The 22,735-nt window shown below is 38.8% G+C and overlaps 1 protein-coding gene across 1 annotated transcript in view; it reads right to left on the bottom strand.

The window, feature by feature from the left end:
• The window catches only part of VAPB (VAMP associated protein B and C), a 30,237-nt gene that overhangs the window by 6,000 nt on the left and 1,502 nt on the right, over positions 1–22,735 (bottom strand). Inside the window, exons 2-3 of the mRNA XM_054391856.1 lie at positions 8,315–8,467; positions 660–763 (exon numbers count right to left, since the gene is read on the bottom strand). Coding sequence (XP_054247831.1) covers positions 660–763; positions 8,315–8,467 — 257 coding nt within the window. The remainder of the gene's footprint in view (positions 1–659; positions 764–8,314; positions 8,468–22,735) is intronic.

Raw genomic sequence — 22,735 nt, 5'->3', positions numbered from 1 at the left:
CATACTGGTTTGTTCCTTTCCAAGCCGCCTTAATGTAGCCTGACACCTTATTTCTACATCTTTTGCCTTTGCTTCAGCACCTACATGCTTCTGTTACTCCATTTGTAATCCACAGGAGACAAACCTGTGAGGGCCTTTCATCTGCCTAAGCCACAACAGACATAGGTAGGGATAAAAAAAAACAAAGTACTTGTAAATCATCCTCCTGGTTCTTGCTGGATAAAGGAGATGCTCAAGGGAAGATCACAGAATCAATAAGGTTGGAAAAGACCTCAAGATTCAAGACTGAGAGCAGAGGCATAAATTATGAAAGATGTCACAAACTTTAGAGCGTTCTTAAAATATACAGTATAAGTTGGCCTTTCTAAAAAAGGAGCTAATGAAAAAATTACAACTCTTAACATTTGATTGCTTAGTATTGTGCTACTGAGATGTCCTAAAGAAGTAACCACAGACATGAACAGTGATTTTTCAGTGCAAGATTCCTGAGGCTTGAAATAAGCAGCAAAAGCCTTGTCATGCTCAGAGATGGAAATCTGGCAAAGCTCTCAAGGACCATTCCAGTGTGGTTCTACAACAGCCCCTAGGCAATGCAGTAAAAGGTCTTATAAAACTATACAATCAGAAAGAAATCCATTTAAATTAATTTTAGTACTTACTACTGCTTCCATATCTGAAGTATCAGCTGGAGCAAACATAGACTGAACCATAAACTTGTGTTTACTTTTCTCATTAGGGTCATAGTCAAAAGGCTGTAGCATCACTGCAAGAGAAAGCCCAAAAGATGTTAAGTTAACGTTGCTCTGATGCACACCATCACACATTGATGACATCCTTACCACACATAAGAAGTTAAAACAGTTGCAAGTTGTGTGTCCATTGTGACCAAAGCAGCAGCTGACATCAGGAACGTCACTTTAAACAAAAGTTTTGAGACACAAGCTAGATTTTTGTCTGAGAATTTTGGAAATGCTGATCACTGTAGAATATTCTGTACACAGCTCTGGCAAGATAATAATAGTGGTTTATAGTAAATAGGGTAGTTTACATATCTTCTGGGACAAAGAGGAAAATTCTCAAAGAAAGCATTTTTTTTTCCTTCCTCCATCCTTGGGGCAGAAGTAACAAACTGGCACTTTGATGAGCTGTGCACACAGTGATTCCAAATAAAAGCTACAGAGGCAAAGTCAAACGCTAAACTCTGAGGTTCAAATCTCAAGATGGAAGTTTCCTCTACAAAGCTTGAGAATCTCATGGTATTTGATTTACCAAATACAAGTATTTTTCTTCCAAAAGTAAATTGCTGAAAGTTTGTTACTAATTAATTTATAGTTAAACTCTGTATAAACCTTATCTCTGAAAGAACACAAAGAATGTATTTCTCCACTCAATAAAATAACAAAGATCCTAGAATTTATTTACACAGAAAATGACTGTGTTCATGAGCCAGAGAGCAAGGAATGGCCAAGTTTGGGAGGACTGTATGCTGCTTTAAAACTATTTGCTTTAATTTAGTTTAGGAGTTTCCATGTCTTCTCTGTTTGGGTAAAAAATGGGCATGTTAGTGACTTGACGAAGGAGAGGTAGGTATTTCATTTACATGGAACATTCTTTAATCACAGTGGGACATTTGGATATTCAGCTACTGTGACATTAACAAACATAGGTTTGGCTTCAACATGAGATGGAACATGTGTGAAAACAAGGCAAGCAGTTTACACAAACACGTTATTAAATACTGCAAAGAGCTTCCACCCCATCAATTCAAAATGAAGCTTGCATGTACTGCAATTACTGCTAACAAAAATTGGTATTTTTAAAAATTAAAAATTTATATTTTACAACCCATGAGGCTACTTTGGTCCCTCAATTCAATCACAAGAAGAAAAGCAGATCAAGAATTAGGATTGCTTTCAAGTACTAGTCCTATTAACATTATGTGCCCAAATTCATCTGCACTAATTGCAGGGGTTTGTCATATAAAAGGGATATCCAATGATCTCATTTATTGCAAAAGAAGGAAAGTCAAACCAACGTGCCTCCTTCGTTGGCCAGAGTATGTTACGGCTGTGCCATCTTCATTGCGCACACAATCTGTGGCTATCAACAACCACGTCTTTTAAAGTGGGAAGAGAAGGCAGGCAGCAAATTCTCTCAGTTGAGGTGCTTTAAAAATTACTATGCATTTTGAACTCACCTTGCAGCAATTACATGCTAGTCCAAAACTAATGTGTGCAAATTAAGCAGCTAATTTTAAAGCTGTTTTCCCAAGCAGAAGTGCCTGCACTGTGCAAGCAGAGTATGTATTTCAGCATTGCAAGATACATCACTGAAAAGCAGTGGTGTAATTTTTTTTCCCCCCTGTAGTAGACACCTAACTTATTTCAAATCCACATACTGTGCAAGATCCAACTGGGTAGTCAAAACTATACTATTTATGGAACTTCTCCAGATCTGCAGTTTTATCAGCTTGCTATGCTGAGTGCAACTACAAGCTCATTTGAAAATCATTATTTCCCAAGTGATAGCACTGAAGCCAGTCATTCTCCAAATGCCAAATAACTGCTGCTCTGAATTCCATTCACTAAATCTTAAGAGCAAGCAGCTATAGAGGGCTTGACAGTACAAACGTTGTTAGCACTTGTATTTTTAGATGAATACGTGAAAGCCATGTTGGCACAATTATTCAGCAAACGTCTTATAAACCAGATGGGAAGCTCAAAAATATGCACTTTGTTCAAGAGGAAACTAAACCACTTCAGCGTTTATCCACATATTATTGGGAGTATCTGAAAAAATCAGGTCCATATAATAACTGCCCTCGTTGCTGAAGAATTTGCTACTGTGAATGTGGCTACCCTGTTGTGATGGCAAATTCCATACCTCATGCAAGAACTATGTGGAAAGCCTATGTTCCTACAAAATGCCTTAACTCAGTCATCTGATCTTGTCAACATTTCTGACTAGCTTTCATTAGAATCTAGAGCTCTAAGAAACAAAATGATTAACATGATCTTCAGGTTTACTAGCACCAGCAGCCTCAGGCATGTTTATGTATTTCATCCACTTTCTAAACCAATCACCCTAGAGCTAAAGCACCAGAAGTGTTTTATCACAAGCAAAACTGCAAAATCAGAGAGCAACAGGATGCAGACTACCACAACTTTTGTTAGCCCACTTGTCTCTCTCCAAACACAAAGGACTGACCTTATGTACATCCTGTTCTGATGTTTCCAAAGAAATGGAAGCAATTTTTTCACACATTTCTGCTATAATCCCTGTATTTAACACAAGTTTAAGGCCAAAGCCTTAAACTCTGCTTTTCCCAGAGTATACCTGCTTTATCAAGGGACAGAGGAAGGAGGCAAAACCCTACCCCTAACACCTGCTAAGATCTAGCACTCCTTTCCAAGAGCTGAAGGAAGAGAAAAGTCTCCCTGCTCAGATAGTCAGCAACCTTCCCCTAGTTTCCATCTAAATTTATTAATGGCTGTTTACTCGGTCCTTGACCAACGCTGCCCTTATGCTTAAATATCAACGAAGGGAAAGAGTTACTTCTGGTGCGCTCCAAGACATCAATCACTCTTGGCCTCCTGGTAAATTGAACAAGCCAGACTCAGTGGGTCCTCTCCAGGTCAGGCTCCCCATTCATTCTCTGCACCTGTTCCAGCCTGAACTCCTCTGTATGAGCTACTCCAATTGTACACCCAGGAAACATTACTAGTTCCTTGGACAACAGCATTTATAACCCTCTCACCTCTTCCATTATCCAGCCTGCTCACACATACTACATCTGTCTTATTCACAGCCACATTATGTCAGCATCCTGGTGACCCCAGCAAGCCCCTTTTAGCAAGCTTGCATTTATAGCAGGAGTATTTTATTCTTCAAGTATGTGAGATTTTGCAGTTTCTCTGATGAAACTCATCCTATGTTTCTCTCACTGTGGCCTTCAAGGAAACCCAGTTCTGCTGTGTATCTTCAGGGTCCCAACTTTACATCATCATCCTTGTGACAGAATTGATTATAAAAGCATGAAACAGGATCAGTACCAAGAATCATTCTCAAGAAATGCCACTAGCAACTTCCTGCTATTACACATCAATGTTTACTCTTAAGCAGCTCATTCAATAGTCTGTGAATCTACTTTTCTTTTCTAGCTTTATTGATGATTTTCCTAAATGGCACTGCACAAAGTTCTTTATGATCTGGATGGATCAAATCTACCACACTTACGTTACCTTTACATCAAATATCCTAACCAGCTACAGGGGTAAGCCTCAATATCACAGTGCAATTTGATCAGCAATGCTAGAGGTGAGCAAAGGACACTCTCATCCATGAGGCAGAACCCACTGCATCACTTCACATTTGGTCCATGTATACATAGGTCTTTCTGTAAATATGTCAGTAACACTGAAAAATGTTGAATCTGTGAAGATCAAGATAGGTTCTTCTAAAATAAGTGGATAAAGCGAACCTAAAACTTGCTACCTAGTCCTTGGGAGGGCTGGGGCAACTGTGCAGCAGCAATGCTGCCTCTGGAAAGTCAGTGGCTGCAGCACTGCACAGGACACTATCAGAACCTTGGTGAAAGGGGCAAAGCCACTGCAACCAAAGAGAAGAGAGCTGCAGAAGCACCCTCTTGAAGCCAATGTAAACTGCTTTATCAAAGTCAGGTAAGTTTACAAAAGACTAGAAACAACCCCTCCAGGATATTCTACAGCAACCTAAGGATAATGTCAGCTTCTCCCCATTTTCTAGGAAGCATTTTCAGACTGCTCTCTTCAGCGGGACACTGTGCACAGATGGTACCATCTGTACTTCCTCTCTCCCCTCGTTACATGCCTCTCTGCAGACTCAGCAGCATCTATTTGTATTTTTACCCTTTTCCCTTGTAATCCACTCATGCCATTTAGTTATATTTCAACCTCTTCGAAGGCACAAAGTCAGGTATCTTTGTCGAAATGAGACATAATTAACAAAAACAGAGCATGTGCAAGTAGTCTTCTTTGCCAAGTGTTTCAGAGCAAAAGCAATGGAATCAGACAGCAGTGCACACAAACACACTTCCCAACAGTTACATAAACTCAGCTGTTAACATGCCATGCCATTATATAACAGGTGAAAACATGGGCTACAAACCTGACACTGCAGCAGGCAGCACAGCCTGATGGGGCCCTCACTGCTGGTATTGAGGAAAAGCTGTGACACGGCTTAAGAAGCCACTTTTTGAGGCTCCACTAGAATAAAGCAAGCTTTACTTTTCCGGCATTCTGTATGATTCAAATGAACCATCGTGTTGGTATGAAATGAAGTGGCATAGTATTCTGACTACTGCCTCTATCTTAGGGGCAGAACATCTTCTCATATGCTTACATCAAAATAGTACAGATACAGTTTCACAAGAGTGGAAGAAAGGCATCTGGTTACTACAGCACAAAGAAGATAAAGCTGCCCCAAACACTGCTTCAGTCAGTAGTATTCTGAGAAGCTAATAAATTGTTTCAGAGCTTCATGCCACTATACTTAAGCACTGCTTTTTGGAGAGACAAGGTGCAGTGCCAATGCAGTGCTACCACGTGGCTGAGTTAAAGCCAGTCAGCAATTCTCAAGAGGACAGATTGCACATAGTAAATACAGCCTAATTAGTTTAAGTGGCTGGAAGTTATTACTGAATTAACTATATTCTACTAATTTCTTGTCAGTAGTATTTTCGCTAGATTTAGAGGAATTCAAGTCCTTTTTTTATGCTCTGTGCAGACCTGAGTTACATGACTGAAAAAATAATCAAAGGCAAACCCCCAAATTTTAGTTATTTTTCTCTTCATTAATTCCAAAATCAGCCCTCTGCTCTTAAGCAACATTACTCCAAAGCAAAGATTAAACGTATCACCTCCCATCTTTCTGTGAATTCAAACCCAATTCTGTTCTGTAAATTAGTGAAAGTTCCCTATTTGATCCCCCCATCCAAAAGGTCCTTTCTGCTAATAAGAACCAAAACCAATTCTATTTTTAAGTCCAAAATTAGGTCCCATGCATGGTTTAAAGGAGCTACTAGGAGTGCAATATATACAGCTCTATTAAAAAGAAATTCAACCAAGGCACAAGATAAAGACAGATTCAGTTCCAAACACTTTAGGAAATAAAGAATTAACATTTATAATTGTAGATTTCTGTAACCTATAATTTTACCTTTAATATATTAAACAGACAACAATGAAATGTTTGCATTTTAAAATAGCATATTAATGTAAGGATTAATGTAAGGATGGCAATTTACAATCATTGTTTACTAAGTTATTATCAGCATGAAAATATGTAGAATACAAATGTGAACTTGTGATTAAATACACCATAGCCATTTGCAAAACCAACTGAATCATAAATCACTATAAATGAAGTTATCAGAATAGGGAAATTTTTCAAAGCCTTGTAAGCAAGAGCACAGCACAACTTAGGGTTAGCACAGCAGTTGCTCAAAATCAGATACTTTAAGTTTTGGACTAGATCCATATTCCATACAGTATGCCACTGGAAAGAGTTGGGCTGGAATAGCAAGATCTAGGCATGCTGGTAGGGTAAGATGGTTCATACACACTCTCCTATCTTCTGCTCAAGGTAGAGCAAAGGACCACTGTACGCAGAAGTTTAAGGAAACAATGTTGGTATCAAGCTGACATATAAAAAGGGATGGTATGTGTCTGCAGAGGAAGCAGGCTTTTAATTTTGAAAGTTCATCTGAAAGATGAAAGCAATCCACATCTTTATAGCATTGAGATAATTTGTAGCATGGTTTCTAGCTAATTTTCATTATCATTTCATTGATTTGTATGCATTTCATATGCTTGCCTGAAGCTAATATAGATGACAGACAGCTTTACTTGGGAATTGTCCCAAGTTTTAAAATTTTCAATGTCTCTCTAGAGAGCTTTTTCATTTACATATTAGTCATTTCAGAGCTTAGTGGGTATGTGCTAGCCTTCTCCTGAAGCAAAAAGCCTGTTCCACCTATAGCCACCACATTGCACTAGTTATCTCCTCAATGTGACATCTCCTAGAGATTAACTGCAGGTGAGAACTCTAAAATCACATGCACACTCAATTTGACATGAGAAATTCCAAAGTGACTGTACAAATGCAGGCATGCTCAAGATGACTTACAGAATTAGAGTCTCTTAATGTTACACTTTTTTGGGATCAATTTTTATTTGGTTGAAGCAAGCTCTCCAAAGGTGAGGTGTTTGAGTATTTGAAGTAAAAAACTGATTTTTTTTTTCCCCTCCAAGTAGAAAGCAGTGGTTTTAGCTCCCCAAAAAACGTCTATTCCAGGCTAGAAGTTTGGTAAGAGATTAATGGCAAACCGTTTAACCTATCAGTAAATGACTTTTCGTATCATATCAATATTAAAATGCATTAAAAATAATAAAATTCATCTATATATTTGCAGAGGTGATTTTCTTAAATAAAACCTTATCCTTTATTCATGCAGTATGACACTATTACATAGTGAATAGCTTTGAGAGAAGTCTTTATTAAAAACATGAATTGGCAAAGTCATTGAGAAAATACATTGCTTTCAAGCATGTATTATCAGCAAGTTAATAGTACAGATATTGTTCATGGGAAATACTCATCTCTTTTTGCTTTCAAAGTAAGCCACTCCTTTGCTTTTCCATTACCAAACTTAGGCAAGTCAAGAGCTACTGAGTCATTAGAGAAAATCATTAACTTTTCCTATGGAACAGCAAAAACTTAGTCACTTGACATTTCTAACACCAAAGCATATCGCATCTTCCAGAAATACCAAACAAGCATGGTTTGAAAGTAAATGTTTTCATTATTTGTTATATCAGGCAGTTTGGCAACACCCAACACCAGTCCAAACTGGTGGGGCTGCAGTCTGCTCAATTTTATTTTTCCCTCAATGTGCCCATCCAAGCATTTGTTTTGACCCTGTAAATGAGCTGGTTCAGGAAATTAAGCTGGCAAAAAAACTGTACAAAAATAATCCCACAGGGAGGGCAGTGCTGCAGTAGTACTGGTTTGGATAGGCTGGCTATGGCTGTTGAAACTATATAAATAATTTATGTATTTCTCCCTCCTTCACCCTCCAAAACAAGATGAAAACAACAGTGCCAGACTAGGAATAAAGGAAGTAATGATATACGAAACAGCTGCTTCCCCATGAAATCACAACCGCTCGCTTTTACAAACATTCAGCAAAATACTTTCAGATTGCAAAATATTCCAAGAAATAACTGATTACAAAGAAACTATTTTCAGTCATCAAGAAACTGCTTGAATTGCTTACCAGAAACATTAATTGATGTTCCTGCATCGATAATTCCACTGTTAGGCCTTACACAATATCTACGTGGTGCTGTGGTCTTAACTTTGAAGCACACATTTCTGTCTGTAGGATTGCCAAGTTTCAGGTTTGTAGTGACAACATCTGTGAAAGGACCTGAGGAGAAGAGCAAAAGCAGACTGAAATCACACAGAAAGTACTTTCCAAGCAGAGGCTAAGCAGGTTCTAAATCTCTGTTCACAAATCTTATAAAGCAATGAGATGTTCAATTTCCATCTATGGGTAATGGTGCACGTGAAGCCGAGGATGCCTTGAAGCCCCTGAGAACCAACTGCAGTATGCTCCAACAGCTCAACAGCTGAAGGTGATCCTTAACAGCAAAACAAAAAGAAATCATTTATACGTGGTGCCAACACAACAACATAGCATTCAAACAATGCCAAACTGCTGTATCACAGTTACTCCATTCTAACTACTGAATCCCAGCAACCCCAGACTTAGAGAGATACCATATATACCTATGCTACAGACAATAAATATGGAAGTACAGGATGTTAACTAGAACGGGCATGGTAACAAAGCGGCGACTACAGATTCAGCTGCGTATGCAAGCTGTTCCTCCACAGAAGCAGGATTCCACCAGGTATTCAGAAATGCTGTATGATAACCAGCAAGGTAAGCAGCCAATGTCCACCCTCTTTTCCTACCAAGTCATTTTCAATAATTCTCTTGGCTACTAGAAATGACAAGCCAGAAGAAATCTCCATAAAATAGCCAACCTCACCCAGGGCAGGCAGTAACCATGTGGAAAAATGAAAATTCTTGAGACACTAAGAGCACTGGTAAAAATTTCTAGAATAAAACCACTCTCAAGTTCTGCAACAAGAAGTGCAGGTGAATTAGTTTCTTGCAGGCTCACTGTCTAGTTGAATCAGCCCACATCCCTTGGGGTAGAGGAAAGCCTACTTACTGATTTTCCACAAAACACTGATAAATCAGGCAGGTAGCATGCAACTGCAGCACTTGCTTAGATGGTAAAGAAATAAAATTAAAAGAAATATAACCAGACTTTGATCGACTGTCTTCTGCAGAGAAGTCACTAAGTTGATGACTGAATAAAGTATCTTCATCTAACCTCAGAGTAAAAGAAAATAGGTTAAAAAAAGCATCAAACCTTTCCTTACTGAAATGACGGCCTTAAAATTTAAAAAGGGTGAATGATGATAATAAAAATACTAGCAGGTAACATTCCTCCTGCTTAAAATAATTTAAGTTTGTGATAAATTTGTAGAAAAGGAAGCAAATTTGTCTCCTGAGATATTTAATACAACTCTAAAAGTATTACATTCCTGCAACCTTTACCCTTCATCTAATTTTTCTAAGTAATTAGAAGGGAAAAAATCCAAAGCAACTGCATACAAAAAAATCCAACTAGACACTAATGTAGTACCACTTCTGCCTGTACTCCGAACAAACTAGCTTTGCACTGATGATGTAACCTGGTAGCAAAAAATTGAAGCAATAAAATTTTCAGATCCCATAACAAGGATTTCACTAAACCTGTGTCTGGTGAAACACTGAGATGGGAAAGAAAACAAAACACAGCTGTCAAGATAGCTCTGTGCTCTGCATGCAAAGCAAGGCTTCAAGTCTAATGGAAAATAACTGGGTAGAAGCAGCCAGGAGTTGTTTAGGAAGTTAAACAAGCCAAACGATCAGAAAAATCCAGTAAACATTTAGTTGTGCAAAACCAGTGGCAGATCTTCAAGACAGCTCTAACTGGGAGAAGTCTAACATTTCAGCAGAAAGTACTTCATGCCTAAGCACTAAGCATGTGCCTTTACTAAAAAAATTACAGCTTGAACTAACTATTCCAGCACAGAGGGAGGGTCGACTCTACAAAGCCCTAACATATGCAGCTGCATCCTCACTAGTGCTTTACCAGTCTGCATGCTGGGACAGATTTCCTGTGGGAAATACCATGTTTTGACTTGGCTGATCCATGAATGCGTGCAGGATCTGCGCAGCCCAGCACGGAACTCTGTTTGTAATAACAATATGACAACAACTCCATGTGTAAAATAATTTCCAAATGGAGTTAGTTATTGCTAACATAGATCACACCAAAATATTTGGCAGCAAAGCCTTTCAGCAGACCAAATTCACTGCTCCTTGTCTGCTTGACGTTTCTTCCTCTTCTCCATTCACTGAATTTGAAACAGTTTCTTTAGATAAATTTCCCCCAAATTACAGGTTTTACAGATTAGCCAGCAGAAGGTCAACCTCTGCTCTCAGCAAACTTGTATGCAGGCAGACTCCCTATGGCACTACTGTTCAAATACAGTAGCAAAGCAAAACAGAGCAGACAAATGCAGAATTGAAATGCCAGTAGAGCTGTTTTAAGTGTGTGAAAAACAAATAGACAACAGACTATTACTCAGAGGTAATTAGAGCATGATAGTGAAGTATCAGCTTGGTGAGACTACCTTTTAAGAGCAAGGCCTGTGAACTGGCAATTCAGGCTGAAATGACACCTTGATACCCTATTGTTAGACTACTATAGCCAGGGTCAGGGCAGTTTTGGGGAGTTTATGTGAAGGAACTGATCCCAGGATAAGCACACCTTTGGTTTCTAATGTCTGGATTGGAGCACTGCAGGAAAGCTAGCTTGGGTATTAAAACAGTCATGCGAGACAAACATCTACCCCAGAGCTTTGTTTTTCAATGCAAGGCTTCTGGAATCCTACCCACAGACACTTAAAGACAAAATGCTCTCATTTCCCAATGCCTCTGAAAGTGGATGAACTATTTCTGCAAGTATATGCAACACCTGGATAATGCCTATACCATTAAGGTGGGCAGTAAGCATAATTACATACTGGTGCACCTGGACGGTGGCTGGGTAAAAGCAACAAGTGTACTCAGCACTGAAGACTGACTCTGAATGTGTGCCTAAAGAAAAGCCACTCTCTTAAAAAACACAACCTTTTATTTCATAATGTTCACAACCAATTAATGTGGTTTTGATTACATCTAGATAAGTGAAGCTTCTATTAAGGCAGGGTGCTTTCCAAATGACGATTCACACACTTAAAAAAAAATGGGACTATTTTTCTCCTGTGTTTAAGAAGATCATGAGAAAAATGCCACTGGTGTCATCCTTATAACAAAGCTATGGGAAACTCAGGGTCTGCACATGCATCATCTGACATGGGGTTGTCATGGGAGCAAGCTGTCTAGAAGGAAGAATGCCGTAAATTGAATTTGGCGATCAAAGTTTGGAATATTCCACAAGAGCTCGATGGCTTTTATTCCTGCCAGTAAAAATAAAATCAATTTGTGTTAATGCAAACTAGGTACCCAGTGATAGACAAACTATCAGTACTACTTAAGGAAAACATCACCTCATACACTCATGCTACAAACAGTAAGAGGTATTGTAGTTTTCATAGGGTCATTTTTCAGCAGGGTGAGTTTCAAACTACAGCTGTGGCTTTCCACCCAGGAGCTATGCACACAACCCTTCACACTTGAAGATTAGAGCATTATCTCAGAATTTGCCATGCTCTATTTCCTATTCAAACACCAGCGCTGTATCAATCTTTCCTAAGAGTGCCATTTTGCACTGTACTGCATTATAATAGCCCAGATCATTTTAGTAATACAAAAGCCTGAGAATTAGGTCAAAAGAACATGATGTCAACTCCATCTAAATTTTAAATAACTCTCATTGCAATAAAAATTGCTCATAATTGCACAGCAAAGTCACGCTGGTAACTTTCTGATCAGCACAGTACTTGATGAAAGTTTCCTGCTACTCACAGTAAATATTACACAACTACATCATTGTACCAAATTTCAATACCTTAACCAAAATCCCATGGTTTAGCATGGCAAATAAGAATAACCCCAAACACCTGTACTTCCAATGCAGGAAGAACACTGCTGTAGCTCTGTTCAGCATGTGAAAGAGCACAAGGATCAGCAAAGGTAAAGCTTTGATGGCACAGGCTTGGTCGGGAACATTAAAAGTAAATGGGCATGCTCCTCTGCAGATTTGCAGGTGCACATAAGCCTTCATAATTAACTACACACATTAGGTGGCCCGTAGTCCCAGGGTTGCTTTATTCTTCTATCAGTCCATGTCAGTGAGAGAGGATAGTCTGAGCTCTCATCTCCACCAGCTGCTTGTGGTAGCTGCACAGTGTTCATCTGCTTGCACTGAGATCTGAGCCAGGGTGCTGCCTGGGTTGAAAATTAATCCACTTACAAGACAGGGAGTAGGAAGGGGGCGGTGGAGAACAGAAAAAAGAAAATTGGTTTTTGTTGTGATCAAGCAGAACTCAAAACACTGGCACCAAGGAAACCATGCCTTTCCATGCAGCATTCTGTCAAATGAAGGCAACAAGGTCTCCTATTTACTAAGTTAAAGTTGGAATAGTTGTTTAAAGTATTAAGGCACATGCCTATTTTTTTGGTGCTTTAATGCAAATTATAATCTGTTTAAAATGAGGCTTCCCCTAAAAAATTACTGAACTGGTGCTTTGCAGAGCCAAAGCACCGCAGGAGCACTCGATAGAATTGTAGTCATGTTAAATTAGCAATCGCTCATCAACAGGACTAAGAATAAATTCTCATCAAGCAGCCCATGTTATTCCCAGAATGTTTTAGAGGCACTTTCATCATCTTCCCTAAACAACGTTTGCCACTCCAACTCAGCACTACAGACGTGTATCCAAAGGAAAGGTAATTTGGAACAGGCAGAAATACAAGCAGAGCTCCCAGTGAGACAATCTCTCTTGCACTTCCTTTGTGGAAAGCAGCAGAATGCAAGAATAAGAAGAGAAGGACATATTTCACCATGATTTAATTCCATCAATGTGTCAGATGAAAGTCATTAATCACCTGACATATTAATCAGACACAGAAAGGTAACCAAGGAATCTTTAATAAGGGAGATGGTGGAAAGCAGCAGAGGAAACTTGTTTCATGGCTATTCTCAAGAGCCCAAATCCTGCACGTGCTGATGTGCCTGGACTAGACGTCCTCATGGAGCAGTAATTCACTCAGTGAAAGAGCCACACTGACACTGTGTGTGAATGGGGGTTGAACATGATACTTCAGGCTCCCTTCTCCATCAACTCACACTATGATGGCTCCTACTCCCATAGCCTGAGGTTCCTCTTCACCAGCTTGGTCCACCCCTCCAACTGGGGATGCATGTTGCCTCACTTCAGCATGTACAAACCTACCACAGAGTCCTAAGCAAGAGGGTATTAGCACCATGCACAAAGCAACCACCACCCAAGAACACAGTCGTTTCTCCATCTGAATATTTCAGCCTTTCTACTTGTAACTTTTCCAATCATATCCAAGCTGCTTCTCAGTTCCTTTACTATGCCTCTGACAGTACCAAACTATTTCATTTTTCCATGATTTCTCCCATTTTATTTCTAGGCGTGTCTATCACCAATAGTCAAAAATGCAAGCAGGAAGGCTCAGTAACAGGAGTAGAACTTGACTTACTGTACACTTCTTTTTAAAGCTTATATATAAAACTGATGACCTTTGAAGATAAACATTGAAATGAAAAAAGCTGAAATGTCAAGCAAGACATCTTGAGCTATCAGCCAGGTGCCTGTGAATCAACACCCAAGAGCAAATCAAACTCGCAACATCTTACTTTAGACAAATCATTTAAGGGCTTATCTTCTGCTATTAATAGCCTTAAGAGTTGATGGCAACTCCAAAACAGAAGCAGGTTAGGACCCTTATAGTTTTCCCTCTCTATGAGGTCAGGAGAATACTTATCTAATTAGAGAATCTTGTGAAGATTAGTGTTTTCAGAAGTACTGTATGCCAAGTTTTAATTATCACTATCATCTGGCTCTGGAGACATTCACGATTGAGCATCCATAACTTTTAAAATCAGTGAAGTCAAAGAATGAGAAACAAGAAATGCCTGTGTTGCATAAACATCTGATTTCACAAGTAACTCACCAAGAAGACCAAACAACCCCAAATTTGGTAACTAATTTTTAAAGAAAAACAGGCCTCTCTTAATCCCCATATAATAATTCTACCTCAGCTCAGATTTTACATGTAAGTAGCTAGAACCCCCTGCCCCCATGGAATCAATTGCTCTACTCTCAAACAGCAGCTATCCTCACCCAAAAGAGCCCCTGAAGCAAAGCGATAGGACAGAAGTGGTCATTTCCACTTCTGCTGTGTCAAGCAGTAGAAGCCTTGATGAAAAACCTATTACAAAACAGGAGTGCCATCTGAATCCCTTCCCATGCAGTAGCTGATACAGTGGAGTCATTAAAAAAAAAAAAGGAAAAAAGAAAAAAGTAATCAATTAAATTATCCAGGAGAGAAAAAAAAAAAAAAGAAGCTGCAGAAACCCAACAAAACTACATGGTCCAGGTGCCAAAATCTGGGGCAAGGTTGGCAGTAAATTAATCCGTTTGAATGGATTAATCAGTGTCCTTCCTTGGCCTGTTTTGGCACAAATTATTTTCACCAGAACATATCACACATGTAATGGGAAAAACAAACAAACAAAACCCACCCCACAGTTAAAAAACAAGTATGAGACTGAAGACTATTTTCAGGGCATTTATTAGTATGTAATTTTGTCACCTTTTACTCCTCAGAGGATCATTAACAGTTTGACTTCACAGTTGTAAGCACTGAGAGGCCACACATAAGCTTGCCAAGAAGAATGGAAGAATATGTCCTTCAAATAATTTTGGTAGCAGTGTCATCTGTTTTTTTCCAACTGATCTCTTCAGAGTTTTAGTATACCCAAACACTACTTAGAGCACTCTTCAGCAACAAAATTGCATATGAAACATTTTCTCTACATCCTAAATGTAAAGCAGTTTTCCACACACAACTGCCTGAACAAGAGACTGACAGCAGAGCTGGCTGGCTTTAGAAGTACATCCCGGATTCTTCTGCACTTTCATGTCCTTTTAGAACCAAATGCCAAACATTTGTATTATTTTGTTCACACCACTCACAAATATCCCCACAACTCTCTCTAGGTGTGAAATAATAACACACCTGCTTATCCTCCATGGCTGAAAGCCTCATCCACAGGGGTTGCTGGCTAGGTATTTAAAGTATACTGAAACAAAGCCCTTGTCCCTAGGGACAAGTGGGGATGCAACAGCAGAGAGCAGAATGCAGGATGATGACAACTTGAATGTGCAAGCTTCCCTGGAAAAAACAGTGCCAAATCCCTGGATGAAGCATCATCATTTAAAGCACCATTCCAAATTATGTGTTTTCTTGTACTACCTGTCAAGTAGTTTTTCCTGGTATAATTTCATCACTAATCTCCATTTCAAATGCACATTAAAATAGTAGAGAAAGAGTAACTTAACTATTCTAATTTTATGCTCCTATATACTCTTGATATAAACAAATTTGATGTGTAACTTAAATAGTAGCTGAATCAATATTTTAAGTGCAAAAGTACACATAAATTGCAAATACCAAAAGAAACAAGCACAACTAGAGATTTTGGGATGCACAATGAGCAGCTGCTTTTCTAGTATGTTCAGGAAAGTCTAACAGGCAGTAAGAAACTAATTAAAAGTCACAAATATGTAAGGAATCTTGAATTTAGCAAGATATGTTTCCAAGGAACCACTTAAAAACGGACCCATTTTACTGTGCTTTCAGAATGAAAGGAAAAACAACAAACAAACAAAAAAACCCAAGCCAAAATTAAATCAGAAATTTAGTCAGAAGCAGTATGACAACTTAGTAAGGAAAAAAATACCTGACAGCTTATACTGTCTGGCAGAGAACAAGATACTAATGTGAAGTTCCAGTCTCCAAATCTAAATATCTCTAAACATTATGTGCATCCAGTAAGCATCAGGTAAAAACAGCCATACAAAATAGAGGAAAAAAGAAATGATCTTACTGCTGTTAAGACTTTTACTCCAAGTCTGGTGAAAGTATAGTAAGACCAGAAGAAAAGGCATGGCAAACCAGAAGATATTATATATGCAAATATTTTAAGATATATTATTAATTCACATATCACAAGAAGCAGCAGTTGCAAATATAAACAGGGAACAGTGGCAGTCCAAACATGAAACCACACACACAAGGGCTGGCTTCCTGCTTATAACATTTAGAGAAACACTAAGGATGAACTGGTTAGGTTAAAAGCAGCAGTCATAGGAAAACTAAAAAAAAAATGTGCAATTGTTGTTTTGTTTTTTTTTTCCTTAAAGAATTATATAGTAATTTGACATTCTACAAGTACAACAAACTTGAATAAGGTCCTCAAAATTGTTTGCAAAAACATAAGTCTTGGCTCCACAGTGAGCCCCACACCTACATGATTTTGTAATTTGCATTGTAAGTAACTGAATTACCAGGCAAACCTTCTCCTTCTGTATTTTTTCCACCCCTCATGGAAACCAACCAAGAAAACATGATTAAATTTAGAATGATAAAATCTTTAATCCATAGCACCATGGTATGACGGACCTCATTTACAGCTCAGAGAACTAGACACTAAAGTAGTTTAGTAAAGAGATTATTTTCATAAAGTATTTATACTAATATGGTATAAAGTACTGCAAGCAGCAGCAGTACCCAATTTGTACAAATGGTTTTGAAGCCAGAAGAGTTACAGTTGAAGTAAGCAATTTCCAAACAGCTCTAATACCGAAGGAATAGACACAGTTGACTCCCAGTCTGGGTTGTCTTGCTGTGTAAACACTCAATCACTTCAATCCATGTGCATTTTAATCCTGCACTGAATTAAACATGGAAACGGTGATTTGCTTTGAATACATTTTCAATGACAACAAGATTGTGACAGGTGTTCCTGACTGATGGTATAAATCCCTCTTTATGAAAGGTTGCCTAGCAGGCCAAGTTTTAAACTCAACAACATCCCAGGAGTATCAGAAAATATCCTCTATGTCTCTGCAGACATCTCAGTCTACAAAGCAGGTATAAAAGGATTTATATATTGAGTAAATATTGGGTCAAACACCAGAGGAAGAGATTTGGCATGAGTCTGGCCCGTAGTTTAGAAAAGCTGCTACTTAAATATTCATATACATAGGTAAAATAGGCTTCCTTTCTGCCTCCAGTCATTACAGAAACTGTCACACCTGTGTCAGAGTCTCTCACCCAGAGAAAAGAGAAGTCTAACTGGCAGAGCTCCTGACTGAACCAGCTTGTCACTTACATCAGTGAGGATTTACTTGGAAGGGAAAAAAAAACCCAAACAAACAAAAGAGAAGCCTTGCAGCAGCACAAGGATAATGTTAAAGATCACATTCCCTACAAATACAAAGATGAAATTTAAGTCTGAAACAACAGCTGTTACCACAAACAAAGCTGCTGCAAACATCATCAATAAAGCTTTCAAAGCCAAGCAGCTACACTGACAGAAAAAGCAAAAAGGCTGTTATTGTACCAACTATGAAATGCATTCAATAGTTATTAGTTGTTCCCTGCAGGGAGCAAACATAAGACCAATATGGTAACAAGATAGTAGAAAATGAGTGTGACTGCAAGATGTGGCCAGAATTAGCAAGGGTCATTTGATTCCTGCATTGTCTCCAGCTAAGCAGAAAGCTAAGTTCAGAGGCACTCTAAAAAGAAAGAAACAAGACAAACCCTTGGTCAGTTTTCTGCATAAAATGCATCATAACAGAGGTAGAAACTGCTCATTTGATTTGAAACTCATTTGATTCAATCAATACCTTCCAGAGCTGGGTGCATATACCAAGTTAAGCTTCTTTTAAAATTGAGTATTTGTTCATAGACGTACGCTGACCTGAGCTCATGAAGTTGGATCATTCACTATGGCAATGATGCCTTTTTTCCAGTTGAGTTTCAAAACAATCTATTTAAAGGTTTGTATTTTAATTTTTTACAATCCTAATTCCTACTTAGGGTGCAATTAAACAAAATTCAGCCTTGTGTTCTAAGGTAGCTAAACTACCTTGTAAGAAATAAAACACTGCATGACTACTGATAAGTTTTTAATTTATAAAACCTGTGAAGTGAGGAAAAACACAATAATTTCACTTCCAAGGAGAAGAAATTATCAGACGCTCCTGTGCAAATTTCCACTCCATGCTCCTCTTTCATGGGTGATAAGACACTGCACATGGCATGCAGGGTAGCAGCTGGTAAATACAATTTACTACTCAGCATCTGTGTGAACCTGCACCCACTATGATACATTATCTCTGTCTTTACTTTGACATGACATCCATGCTGCTACTACTTAAGATAGCCACCCCTTACCTCACACTTGTATACATGTATTTGCAATGCAATTTGTTATCAAATATATTTTCTGAAGTGATAAATAGGACACATCCCATCAACCAAAGCAGACTGGCAGCCTGCCACCCTGATGAGCTTTCAAATAACAAACTCAACAAACTTCTTCACCTATCACTGCAGTGATTCCATATCTTAACATGAACTGAAAACTGCTGCACAAACATGGGCTTCCCAAGGCACAGGAAATGATTAGTTTGTGTCCCAGCTCTTACAATAAAAGCAAGCAGTTGCTTACATTAAAAACACAAAATCCCAGAAAACTAAGGGTAGCAACTGCTTATGCTGATTTTATCCCTGCACTAGGACTTTCCTTGAAATAGTAATACTTTGATCCTGCTAATGCCTGTTACTTCAACTGCAATTCTTAAAATCTAGGCAGTACAAAATTATTCAAAAGCCCTTAACCTCTAAACCATATTGGCCAAAGCCTTTAAGCTTATTGTGAGATTTTTGGAAATAGTCTTGGGAGACCTAAATACATTAATTAAATATAACAGAAAATGCAGCTACACCTTGACTGCTTCACACATCTCAAGTAATTGTTCTTTAGCTCTCTACCCATCCTATTCAAAGTTTCAAACTTCTGTTAGTCCATGCATGTTCAATTCCTCTCCCCTTTCCCAGTGGAGCTGTTAGTGTCATGTCTCTAGTGTGAAGAACACAAGAAGACTACAGAAGTTCAAGAGAAGCACTGTCTTCAGCTTATTCCATCATTCAAACCATGAGATACGTCATGAGACACTCACAATGTACCACTACCTTGCTTTTATCTCTTTTCCTCCAAACACTGCTCTTTTGAAGGGAATTTGAGTCTATGGAAAGTTAAGAAATTACAAAATGAGCAGCACATGTGGAATTAGAATAATTTGGTGAAATGCAGCAAGTCTGTATAACCATAACAAACACTTAACAGAATAAGCCATTGACTTCAGCTAACAGGGACAAACAGGGAGCATAACATGAAGCGCAAATACCTGAAGTGTCACCAGAAAATGGCTAATTTTGTTTGATAGTTGGGCTACATACCTAAGACAGTTTAGCTTTAGGAAGCCTGCTATTCAAATCAATCTCCTCTTTTTAGCTGTGTAACTTGATAATCAAATTAAAATATATGGAGAGATGTGAAAGTTTCCTCTTATTTAATGATTATTTTACTAGCGATCAGGCTGATACATTTTCCAGCAGAAAAACTGACAGCCACTGGCAGACCAGCCTTCAAAGAGTAGAAATCTAGCACTGCCTACCATTATGCTATAAATGGCAGGAGGACTCTAATAGTTTTGAAGAAAGCATCATGTAAATGTTCAGCTTAGAAGATGTTTATTAATTATACTGAACATGCAACTTCTCGCAACACTCAATATTTTACATTCTTAAACACAGCCTGACCCAGTGGCAGTGACAAAAAATCCTCATTTATCCAGCAAGAACAGAATGAGCAGAGTCAAATCCCTCTGCATACCTTCTATGCAGGCATGCTTCAATCATTACAGACAGATCACAACAGCGACAGAGATGTAATTACATGGTTTAGCCACAATGTCTGAGCAAGTCCTTAACCCCTCTTCTGAGGCTTGACAACTGCAGGTTCAATGAAGACCAATCTTACATCCCAAATGAATCATTGGATTGAAAAGCCTCAGCCTGGGATCTGAAAATAACTGGATATTCATGTCCAATACGGGGAGCTTTGCACAGCTACACTGCAATGCACAGATCTGATTAGTTTATAGAAACCACAGAGCTCCAATTACCTTACTTGGGAGTAGCAGCCAACTAACCACATTAATGAAGGTTACACAAGCCACATGGACTGTGGCTGAACACCAAATACTTCACTCCCAGTGCTGTAGACACACTGTTAGACTGAGCACATCTACACTGGCTGAGGCCATACCTTTGGACTGCAGCACTGATGTACCCAGGGGATTCAGTTGAGCCAGTGACAGGTGACAGCCTGGAAACAACACTTCCAAGCTTCAGGCCAGGTCTGAATTAGTACTACTAGGACTGATGGATATTGGCTATTCTGGTTTATTATTGTGCCCTTTGCAGAAAGCGAAGTTAAACAGTGACATGCAGAATCATATACTGGGGAAAAGCATTTCCAATTGGCACCACCTTAGAGTTTTGCAAGGAATTAATCCTGCCCTTCGTAGTACTGCGATTTGCCACATGGGGAGCACTACAAGAGAGTGCTGAGTCATAAGTCCAGTCTAACCTGTAGCAAACCTCTAAACACGTTGTTGAAATGTACCTCAGCCTATGCCACCTCCACTTTTGTGTGCGCCCCCTACCTAGCACCACTCCCCTGACACTCTGCATCTGCAAAGAATGCAGCAGTGTTTCAAATACCTAAAAATCCTGGCAAGTTCTAAACTAAGTTACATTCTAAGAAAATTTTACTCGCTGATATTAAAGAAGCTATCTCCAGATGGGTACATTATGCTCAAAGGTCACATCAGCTTCACTGGGTCAGATCAGCCACCCTGTGAAATGCCTGAGGCAGCACCTGGAGCACAGCTGTGGCACTGCTATTAACAGCTAGATCCAAAATCACCTAGCAAGAGAGGCCATAATTAGACATCTAAATGTCTAAGTCTGTATCTAGTAATTCCTAAAGTCAGAGCCCTGAATGTTGTAATTGAACTAATTTGTGGCAGACTGTTGGATGTGATATCCTAGATTAGAAAAACTAAGCAAACATAAATGGAAATACTATCATGTATAACAGTCTTTTTCACCATCCATTACCAATAAAGTCCATGCAATAAACTTTTAGTTTGATGCTTTCTCACCTAAATTGCAAGTTTACAACATCAAGAAGTGGAGGACACTGGTAAGACAGTAAAGCCCCTATTTCACATGGCATTAGAGACCATGGCAAGGAACTGGGCACATCTCAGTGTCCTGCCTCCCACTATTCACAGCTGCATTTCAGCACAGAACACGTTGATGCTATTTTGGAGCATGTGGGTTACAGTGTAGAAGATGTGAGGCTCATGTTCACATGCTGTGATGTGAAAAAAAAAATTATAGCTTGAAAAATTCATTTGATATTTTTGCTAACAAGTCACAAAACACTGTTTTGAAACAGAGCATCAGATGAATTTAGAAGATTCACTGAAAATGCTTCTTAAAGAAGGTCTTTAGTCCTTCAAAGGTGAAAGCACTGGCTAAGACAGAGATGCAACCCCACAGTAACTGAGACATATAGAAGTAGTCTTCACTTCTGTACCTTATTCTTCACATCATACCTCCTTTTAGATTTTTTGATTAAGAACTATGCATAGCACCTTAACAGCATCAGAGCTATTTTCTGCTTTTTCTACCTGTCTGCGTTTTTAATAAGACCTTTATCCATTTCCAGTGTTCATAAAACTTGGTTTACACTCCTACCTCATTCACATTGCTGCTCTACATTAAGCATCAGAGCTTTCAGCACACACCATACCAGTCAGCAGCACTACTGACCTCTGCCACCTTCTATTTACTCATATAGCACAAAGCAAAGCTCTGGAAAGAAATACAACTATTTACAAGGGTATGAAAATATTTACTACCGTATCACCAGGCAATACACCACCACAGAACCAGCAGCACAAGAAATGCTTAGAGCACAGCTTAGTTCATGAATACTTGAAATGGGCTTTTCCTGAATGAAGGACAGCAGTAGGCACTGCCTGTTTGAAAGGACTGTAAGACAGAATTTATTGCCAAGGCACATGCATGCTATCCATAGCATTGTCTGTTTGAACGCTAATATTGAAGCTAAACAATTTTAAGCTAAATCGTTTAATAGCTGCAGTTAGTTAAATAACATTCTGTATTTTAAGGAGTCTATGTTAACATTATGGGCTAAAGATTTGGCAATCAAAATCTGTATGGTTGGTTGATTTAACTTCCAGGGTTACTATGTAGCCAAGAGTGTCAACTGAAAGATGGGGAGCTGGACAAGTTATCTTTATTTCATAAAAAAAAAAAAAACAACCCAAAACCAAACCCCAAAACCAAACAAAACACAAAACAACAACAACGGATTTTGCTGGGCTTATACTTACCTGTGCTTAAGTGAAAAAAAAAACC

This window comes from Indicator indicator, chromosome 24 (assembly GCF_027791375.1).
Source record: "Indicator indicator isolate 239-I01 chromosome 24, UM_Iind_1.1, whole genome shotgun sequence".
Taxonomy (NCBI): Eukaryota; Metazoa; Chordata; class Aves; order Piciformes; family Indicatoridae; genus Indicator; species Indicator indicator.
Note: the sequence above shows the minus strand (reverse complement) of the source record. Positions and strands in the feature narration are given on the sequence as shown.